This window comes from Oncorhynchus tshawytscha, unplaced genomic scaffold (genome assembly GCF_018296145.1).
Source record: "Oncorhynchus tshawytscha isolate Ot180627B unplaced genomic scaffold, Otsh_v2.0 Un_contig_4020_pilon_pilon, whole genome shotgun sequence".
Lineage (NCBI taxonomy): Eukaryota > Metazoa > Chordata > Actinopteri > Salmoniformes > Salmonidae > Oncorhynchus > Oncorhynchus tshawytscha.
The window spans coordinates 70,161-80,000 of NW_024609092.1; the positions used below are offsets into that span (position 1 = coordinate 70,161).

General features: G+C 51.2%; 1 protein-coding gene across 3 annotated transcripts in view; it reads left to right on the plus strand.

Annotated features, from left to right (window-relative positions):
• Positions 1-296: 296 nt before the first annotated feature.
• rpusd1 (RNA pseudouridine synthase domain containing 1) overlaps positions 297-9,840 on the plus strand; it is a 27,179-nt gene continuing 17,635 nt past the window's right edge. Inside the window, exons 1-2 of one of the 3 annotated variants that reach the window (XM_042314177.1) lie at positions 297-384; positions 1,590-1,994. In XM_042314177.1, coding sequence (XP_042170111.1) covers positions 1,612-1,994 — 383 coding nt within the window. In that variant the 5' untranslated portion in view covers positions 297-384; positions 1,590-1,611. The remainder of the gene's footprint in view (positions 385-1,589; positions 1,995-9,840) is intronic. The other 2 variants (XM_042314179.1, XM_042314178.1) reach the window with 2 other exon arrangements.

Genomic DNA, 9,840 nt, shown 5'->3' on the forward strand with positions numbered 1-9,840 from the left:
TAAATTAGAATATGTTCTTATTAAACTGACTTGTTAAATAAAAGATACTTTTAAGGACCTAATTTGCCTTTGCCCCCAAAAAAAAAAAAAAGCACATGGATGTGTGTAAAACAGATAAACAAAAAAAAGGGTAGGATTTTTCTCATTATGAAAACATGAAAATGTCTTAACGTTAGTAGTATCTAGTAGCGTCAGTGAAACACTGTTTCTTTTCGGAACGGGGAACATTTGAATTTGTAGGCGTATTCAACGCTTCTTTGGGCTGTGATTGGTTGTTAGTGCTCCTCCGTCACTATGACGTTGTCACAGCTTCCGTGTTGTTGGTTTGTTCCTTGTCTCTGTAATGTACATGTGGGTCTACTGGAGAGATTTAATCATAAACAGGTATATAACAATCTAACGTACCGAAAAAATGACACTGACTGTAAACTAATCTGATTTAGCTAGATAGATAGCTTGCTAACTTAGATAACGTCAGCTATCGTTACTTACCTGGCTAATGAATGTTTGTTACATCGTACCACTGTCTGTCCATTGTATAATATAAACTCTTTAATTAGCTATTGTATTTAGTAAAACAGTAAAACATAGACATAATATGACATTTGAAATGTCTTTATTCTTTTGGAACTTCTGTATGTGTAATGTTTACTATTCATTTTTATTGTTTATTTCACTTTTGTTAATTATCGATCTCACTTGCTTTGACAATGTAAACATATGTTTCCCATTGACAATAAAGCCCATTGAATTGAAATTGAATTGAAATTGAAATTGAATTGAATTGAAATTGAAATCAAATCCAATTTTATTTGTCACATACACATGGTTAGCAGATGTTAATGCGAGTGTAGCGAAATGCTTGTGCTTCTAGTTCCGACAATGCAGTAATAACCAACAAGTAATCTAACTAACAATTCCAAAACTACTGTCTTATACACAGTGTAAGGGGATAAAGAATATGTACATAAGGATATATGAATGAGTGATGGTACAGAGCAGCATAGGCAAGATACAGTAGATGATATCGAGTACAGTATATACATATGAGATAAGTATGTAAACCAAGTGGCATAGTTAAAGTGGCTAGTGATACATGTATTACATAAAGATGCAGTAGATGATATAGAGTACAGTATCAACGTATGCATATGAGATGAACAATGTAGGGTAAGTAACATTATATTAGGTAGCATTGTTTAAAGTGGCTAGTGATATATTTACATCAATTCCCATTATTAAAGTCGCTGGAGTTGAGTCAGTGTCAGTGTCAGTGTGTTGGCAGTAGCCACTCAATGTTAGTGGTGGCTGTTTAACAGTCTGATGGCCTTGAGATGGTCAACAGTAGAGATTCTTCAATAATGTCTGTTGTTCAACGAGAGAAGGTCCCATTTTCATGCTAATAATTAATAAAATAAAATAATAAATACTGCACCAAACATCTTAGATGTATAATTGCGCGACTAATCTCTCTTTGGCAATAAACGTCAAAATGAATGACAGATTTCTTGAGTTTTTTTAGTTTTAATTCTGACTTTTGAGGAAGTATATATCACACCATCAGTCCCTCGTGTTGTCTCGTGTTTCAGCAGGTCAGGCTGAGTGGTGAGTATGGATCCTGGCAGTATGGAACCTGGCAGTGTGGACAGTCTGAGGGAACCGACCAGTGTGCAACCAGGCAGCAGTATGGAACCGGCCTGTGGTGTGGAAACGACCAGGGGTGTGGAACCGTCCAGAGGTGTGGAACCCGCCAGGGGTGTGGAACCGTCCAGGGGTGTGGAACCGTCCAGGGGTGTGGAACCGTCCAGAGGTGTGGAACCCGCCAGTGTTGACAGTCTGAAGGTTCTGTATCAGAGCTGTGACTACATCATAGTGGATAAGCACTGGGACATCCGCATCGACAGCAAGATGTGGTACGAGAAACACACTGTCCAGAAACAGTTGGGACTCCGCTTCCCTGGGCTGGCCGACCCTGGGACGTACTATGGATTCAGGTAAGAGAAACACACTGTCCAGAAACAGCTTCCCTGGGCTGGCCGACCCTGGGACGTACTATGGATTCAGGTAAGAGAAACACACTGTCTAGAGACAGCTTCCCTGGGCTGGCCGACCCTGGGACGTACTATGGATTCAGGTAAGAGAAACACACTGTCTAGAGACAGCTTCCCTGGGCTGGCCGACCCTGGGACGTACTATGGATTCAGGTAAGAGAAACACACTGTCCAGAAACAGCTTCCCTGAGCTGGCCGACCCTGGGACGTACTATGGATTCAGGTAAGAGAAACACACTGTCCAGAAACAGTTGGGACTCCGCTTCCCTGGGCTGGCCGACCCTGGGACGTACTATGGATTCAGGTAAGAGAAACACACTGTCTAGAGACAGCTTCTCTGAGCTGGCCGACCCTGGGACGTACTATGGATTCAGGTAAGAGAAACACACTGTCTAGAGACAGCTTCCCTGAGCTGGCCGACCCTGGGACGTACTATGGATTCAGGTAAGAGAAACACACTGTCTAGAAACAGTTGGGACTCCGCTTCCCTGGGCTGGCCGACCCTGGGACGTACTATGGATTCAGGTAAGAGAAACACACTGTCCAGAAACAGTTGGGACTCCGCTTCCCTGAGCTGGCCGACCCTGGGACGTACTATGGATTCAGGTAAGAGAAACACACTGTCCAGAAACAGTTGGGACTCCGCTTCCCTGGGCTGGCCGACCCTGGGACGTACTATGGATTCAGGTAAGAGAAACACACTGTCCAGAAACAGTTGGGACTCCGCTTCCCTGGGCTGGCCGACCCTGGGACGTACTATGGATTCAGGTAAGAGAAACACACTGTCCAGAAACAGTTGGGACTCCGCTTCCCTGGGCTGGCCGACCCTGGGACGTACTATGGATTCAGGTAAGAGAAACACACTGTCCAGAAACAGTTGGGACTCCGCTTCCCTGGGCTGGCCGACCCTGGGACGTACTATGGATTCAGGTAAGAGAAACACACGGTCTAGAGACAGCTTCCCTGGGCTGGCCGACCCTGGGACGTACTATGGATTCAGGTAAGAGAAACACACTGTCTAGAGACAGCTTCCCTGGGCTGGCCGACCCTGGGACGTACTATGGATTCAGGTAAGAGAAACACACTGTCTAGAGACAGCTTCCCTGAGCTGGCCGACCCTGGGACGTACTATGGATTCAGGTAAGAGAAACACACTGTCCAGAAACAGTTGGGACTCCGCTTCCCTGGGCTGGCCGACCCTGGGACGTACTATGGATTCAGGTAAGAGAAACACACTGTCTAGAGACAGCTTCCCTGAGCTGGCCGACCCTGGGACGTACTATGGATTCAGGTAAGAGAAACACACTGTCCAGAAACAGTTGGGACTCCGCTTCCCTGGGCTGGCCGACCCTGGGACGTACTATGGATTCAGGTAAGAGAAACACACTGTCTAGAGACAGTATCCCTGGGCTGGCCGACCCTGGGACGTACTATGGATTCAGGTAAGAGAAACACACTGTCTAGAGACAGCTTCCCTGGGCTGGCCGACCCTGGGACGTACTATGGATTCAGGTAAGAGAAACACACTGTCTAGAGACAGCTTCCCTGAGCTGGCCGACCCTGGGACGTACTATGGATTCAGGTAAGAGAAACACACTGTCTAGAGACAGCTTCCCTGAGCTGGCCGACCCTGGGACGTACTATGGATTCAGGTAAGAGAAACACACTGTCTAGAGACAGCTTCCTGGGCTGGCCGACCCTGGGACGTACTATGGATTCAGGTAAGAGAAACACACTGTCTAGAGACAGCTTCCCTGGGCTGGCCGACCCTGGGACGTACTATGGATTCAGGTAAGAGAAACACACTGTCTAGAGACAGCTTCCCTGAGCTGGCCGACCCTGGGGCGTACTATGGATTCAGGTAAGAGAAACACACTGTCCAGAAACAGTTGGGACTCCGCTTCCCTGGGCTGGCCGACCCTGGGACGTACTATGGATTCAGGTAAGAGAAACACACTGTCTAGAGACAGCTTCCCTGAGCTGGCCGACCCTGGGACGTACTATGGATTCAGGTAAGAGAAACACACTGTCCAGAAACAGTTGGGACTCCGCTTCCCTGGGCTGGCCGACCCTGGGACGTACTATGGATTCAGGTAAGAGAAACACACTGTCTAGAGACAGCTTCCCTGAGCTGGCCGACCCTGGGACGTACTATGGATTCAGGTAAGAGAAACACACTGTCTAGAGACAGCTGGGGCTGAGCTTCCCTGGGCTGGCCGACCCTGGGACGTACTATGGATTCAGGTAAGAGAAACACACTGTCTAGAGACAGCTTCCCTGGGCTGGCCGACCCTGGGACGTACTATGGATTCAGGTAAGAGAAACACACTGTCTAGAGACAGCTTCCCTGGGCTGGCCGACCCTGGGACGTACTATGGATTCAGGTAAGAGAAACACACTGTCTAGAGACAGCTTCCCTGAGCTGGCCGACCCTGGGACGTACTATGGATTCAGGTAAGAGAAACACACGGTCTAGAGACAGCTTCCCTGAGCTGGCCGACCCTGGGACGTACTATGGATTCAGGTAAGAGAAACACACTGTCTAGAGACAGCTTCCCTGGGCTGGCCGACCCTGGGACGTACTATGGATTCAGGTAAGAGAAACACACTGTCTAGAGACAGCTTCCCTGGGCTGGCCGACCCTGGGACGTACTATGGATTCAGGTAAGAGAAACACACTGTCCAGAAACAGTTGGGACTCCGCTTCCCTGGGCTGGCCGACCCTGGGACGTACTATGGATTCAGGTAAGAGAAACACACTGTCCAGAAACAGTTGGGACTCCGCTTCCCTGGGCTGGCCGACCCTGGGACGTACTATGGATTCAGGTAAGAGAAACACACTGTCCAGAAACAGTTGGGACTCCGCTTCCCTGGGCTGGCCGACCCTGGGACGTACTATGGATTCAGGTAAGAGAAACACACTGTCCAGAAACAGTTGGGACTCCACTTCCCTGGGCTGGCCGACCCTGGGACGTACTATGGATTCAGGTAAGAGAAACACACGGTCTAGAGACAGCTTCCCTGGGCTGGCCGACCCTGGGACGTACTATGGATTCAGGTAAGAGAAACACACTGTCTAGAGACAGCTTCCCTGGGCTGGCCGACCCTGGGACGTACTATGGATTCAGGTAAGAGAAACACACTGTCTAGAGACAGCTTCCCTGAGCTGGCCGACCCTGGGACGTACTATGGATTCAGGTAAGAGAAACACACTGTCTAGAGACAGCTTCCCTGGGCTGGCCGACCCTGGGACGTACTATGGATTCAGGTAAGAGAAACACACTGTCCAGAAACAGTTGGGACTCCGCTTCCCTGGGCTGGCCGACCCTGGGACGTACTATGGATTCAGGTAAGAGAAACACACTGTCTAGAGACAGCTTCCCTGAGCTGGCCGACCCTGGGACGTACTATGGATTCAGGTAAGAGAAACACACTGTCCAGAAACAGTTGGGACTCCGCTTCCCTGGGCTGGCCGACCCTGGGACGTACTATGGATTCAGGTAACAGAAACACACTGTCTAGAGACAGCTTCCCTGAGCTGGCCGACCCTGGGACGTACTATGGATTCAGGTAAGAGAAACACACTGTCTAGAGACAGCTTCCCTGAGCTGGCCGACCCTGGGACGTACTATGGATTCAGGTAAGAGAAACACACTGTCTAGAGACAGCTTCCCTGGCTGGCCGACCCTGGGACGTACTATGGATTCAGGTAAGAGAAACACACTGTCTAGAGACAGCTTCCCTGGGCTGGCCGACCCTGGGACGTACTATGGATTCAGGTAAGAGAAACACACTGTCCAGAAACAGTTGGGACTCCGCTTCCCTGGGCTGGCCGACCCTGGGACGTACTATGGATTCAGGTAAGAGAAACACACTGTCTAGAAACAGTTGGGACTCCGCTTCCCTGGGCTGGCCGACCCTGGGGCGTACTATGGATTCAGGTAAGAGAAACACACTGTCCAGAAACAGTTGGGACTCCGCTTCCCTGGGCTGGCCGACCCTGGGACGTACTATGGATTCAGGTAAGAGAAACACACTGTCTAGAGACAGCTTCCCTGAGCTGGCCGACCCTGGGACGTACTATGGATTCAGGTAAGAGAAACACACTGTCCAGAAACAGTTGGGACTCCGCTTCCCTGGGCTGGCCGACCCTGGGACGTACTATGGATTCAGGTAAGAGAAACACACTGTCTAGAGACAGCTTCCCTGAGCTGGCCGACCCTGGGACGTACTATGGATTCAGGTAAGAGAAACACACTGTCTAGAGACAGCTGGGGCTGAGCTTCCCTGAGCTGGCCGACCCTGGGACGTACTATGGATTCAGGTAAGAGAAACACACTGTCTAGAGACAGCTTCCTGGGCTGGCCGACCCTGGGACGTACTATGGATTCAGGTAAGAGAAACACACTGTCTAGAGACAGCTTCCCTGGGCTGGCCGACCCTGGGACGTACTATGGATTCAGGTAAGAGAAACACACTGTCTAGAGACAGCTTCCCTGGGCTGGCCGACCCTGGGACGTACTATGGATTCAGGTAAGAGAAACACACGGTCTAGAGACAGCTTCCCTGAGCTGGCCGACCCTGGGACGTACTATGGATTCAGGTAAGAGAAACACACTGTCTAGAGACAGCTTCCCTGGGCTGGCCGACCCTGGGACGTACTATGGATTCAGGTAAGAGAAACACACTGTCTAGAAACAGTTGGGACTCCGCTTCCCTGGGCTGGCCGACCCTGGGACGTACTATGGATTCAGGTAAGAGAAACACACTGTCTAGAGACAGCTTCCCTGGGCTGGCCGACCCTGGGACGTACTATGGATTCAGGTAAGAGAAACACACTGTCTAGAGACAGCTGGGGCTGAGCTTCCCTGAGCTGGCCGACCCTGGGACGTACTATGGATTCAGGTAAGAGAAACACACTGTCTAGAGACAGCTGGGGCTGAGCTTCCCTGAGCTGGCCGACCCTGGGACGTACTATGGATTCAGGTAAGAGAAACACACTGTCTAGAGACAGCTTCCCTGGGCTGGCCGACCCTGGGACGTACTATGGATTCAGGTAAGAGAAACACACTGTCTAGAGACAGCTTCCCTGAGCTGGCCGACCCTGGGACGTACTATGGATTCAGGTAAGAGAAACACACTGTCTAGAGACAGCTTCCCTGGGCTGGCCGACCCTGGGACGTACTATGGATTCAGGTAAGAGAAACACACTGTCTAGAGACAGCTGGGGCTGAGCTTCCCTGAGCTGGCCGACCCTGGGACGTACTATGGATTCAGGTAAGAGAAACACACTGTCTAGAGACAGCTTCCCTGAGCTGGCCGACCCTGGGATGTACTATGGATTCAGGAAAGAGAAACACACTGTCTAGAAACAGTTGGGACTCCGCTTCCCTGGGCTGGCCGACCCTGGGACGTACTATGGATTCAGGTAAGAGAAACACACTGTCTAGAGACAGCTTCCCTGAGCTGGCCGACCCTGGGACGTACTATGGATTCAGGTAAGAGAAACACACTGTCCAGAAACAGTTGGGACTCCGCTTCCCTGGGCTGGCCGACCCTGGGACGTACTATGGATTCAGGTAAGAGAAACACACTGTCTAGAGACAGCTTCCCTGAGCTGGCCGACCCTGGGACGTACTATGGATTCAGGTAAGAGAAACACACTGTCTAGAGACAGCTGGGGCTGAGCTTCCCTGGGCTGGCCGACCCTGGGACGTACTATGGATTCAGGTAAGAGAAACACACTGTCTAGAGACAGCTTCCTGGGCTGGCCGACCCTGGGACGTACTATGGATTCAGGTAAGAGAAACACACTGTCTAGAGACAGCTTCCCTGGGCTGGCCGACCCTGGGACGTACTATGGATTCAGGTAAGAGAAACACACTGTCTAGAGACAGCTTCCCTGGGCTGGCCGACCCTGGGACGTACTATGGATTCAGGTAAGAGAAACACACGGTCTAGAGACAGCTTCCCTGAGCTGGCCGACCCTGGGACGTACTATGGATTCAGGTAAGAGAAACACACTGTCTAGAGACAGCTTCCCTGGGCTGGCCGACCCTGGGACGTACTATGGATTCAGGTAAGAGAAACACACTGTCTAGAGACAGCTTCCCTGGGCTGGCCGACCCTGGGACGTACTATGGATTCAGGTAAGAGAAACACACTGTCCAGAAACAGTTGGGACTCCGCTTCCCTGGGCTGGCCGACCCTGGGACGTACTATGGATTCAGGTAAGAGAAACACACTGTCCAGAAACAGTTGGGACTCCGCTTCCCTGGGCTGGCCGACCCTGGGACGTACTATGGATTCAGGTAAGAGAAACACACTGTCCAGAAACAGTTGGGACTCCGCTTCCCTGGGCTGGCCGACCCTGGGACGTACTATGGATTCAGGTAAGAGAAACACACTGTCCAGAAACAGTTGGGACTCCACTTCCCTGGGCTGGCCGACCCTGGGACGTACTATGGATTCAGGTAAGAGAAACACACGGTCTAGAGACAGCTTCCCTGGGCTGGCCGACCCTGGGACGTACTATGGATTCAGGTAAGAGAAACACACTGTCTAGAGACAGCTTCCCTGGGCTGGCCGACCCTGGGACGTACTATGGATTCAGGTAAGAGAAACACACTGTCTAGAGACAGCTTCCCTGAGCTGGCCGACCCTGGGACGTACTATGGATTCAGGTAAGAGAAACACACTGTCTAGAGACAGCTTCCCTGGGCTGGCCGACCCTGGGACGTACTATGGATTCAGGTAAGAGAAACACACTGTCCAGAAACAGTTGGGACTCCGCTTCCCTGGGCTGGCCGACCCTGGGACGTACTATGGATTCAGGTAAGAGAAACACACTGTCTAGAGACAGCTTCCCTGAGCTGGCCGACCCTGGGACGTACTATGGATTCAGGTAAGAGAAACACACTGTCCAGAAACAGTTGGGACTCCGCTTCCCTGGGCTGGCCGACCCTGGGACGTACTATGGATTCAGGTAAGAGAAACACACTGTCTAGAGACAGCTTCCCTGAGCTGGCCGACCCTGGGACGTACTATGGATTCAGGTAAGAGAAACACACTGTCTAGAGACAGCTTCCTGAGCTGGCCGACCCTGGGACGTACTATGGATTCAGGTAAGAGAAACACACTGTCTAGAGACAGCTTCCCTGGGCTGGCCGACCCTGGGACGTACTATGGATTCAGGTAAGAGAAACACACTGTCTAGAGACAGCTTCCCTGGGCTGGCCGACCCTGGGACGTACTATGGATTCAGGTAAGAGAAACACACTGTCCAGAAACAGTTGGGACTCCGCTTCCCTGGGCTGGCCGACCCTGGGACGTACTATGGATTCAGGTAAGAGAAACACACTGTCTAGAAACAGTTGGGACTCCGCTTCCCTGGGCTGGCCGACCCTGGGGCGTACTATGGATTCAGGTAAGAGAAACACACTGTCCAGAAACAGTTGGGACTCCGCTTCCCTGGGCTGGCCGACCCTGGGACGTACTATGGATTCAGGTAAGAGAAACACACTGTCTAGAGACAGCTTCCCTGAGCTGGCCGACCCTGGGACGTACTATGGATTCAGGTAAGAGAAACACACTGTCCAGAAACAGTTGGGACTCCGCTTCCCTGGGCTGGCCGACCCTGGGACGTACTATGGATTCAGGTAAGAGAAACACACTGTCTAGAGACAGCTTCCCTGAGCTGGCCGACCCTGGGACGTACTATGGATTCAGGTAAGAGAAACACACTGTCTAGAGACAGCTGGGGCTGAGCTTCCCTGAGCTGGCCGACCCT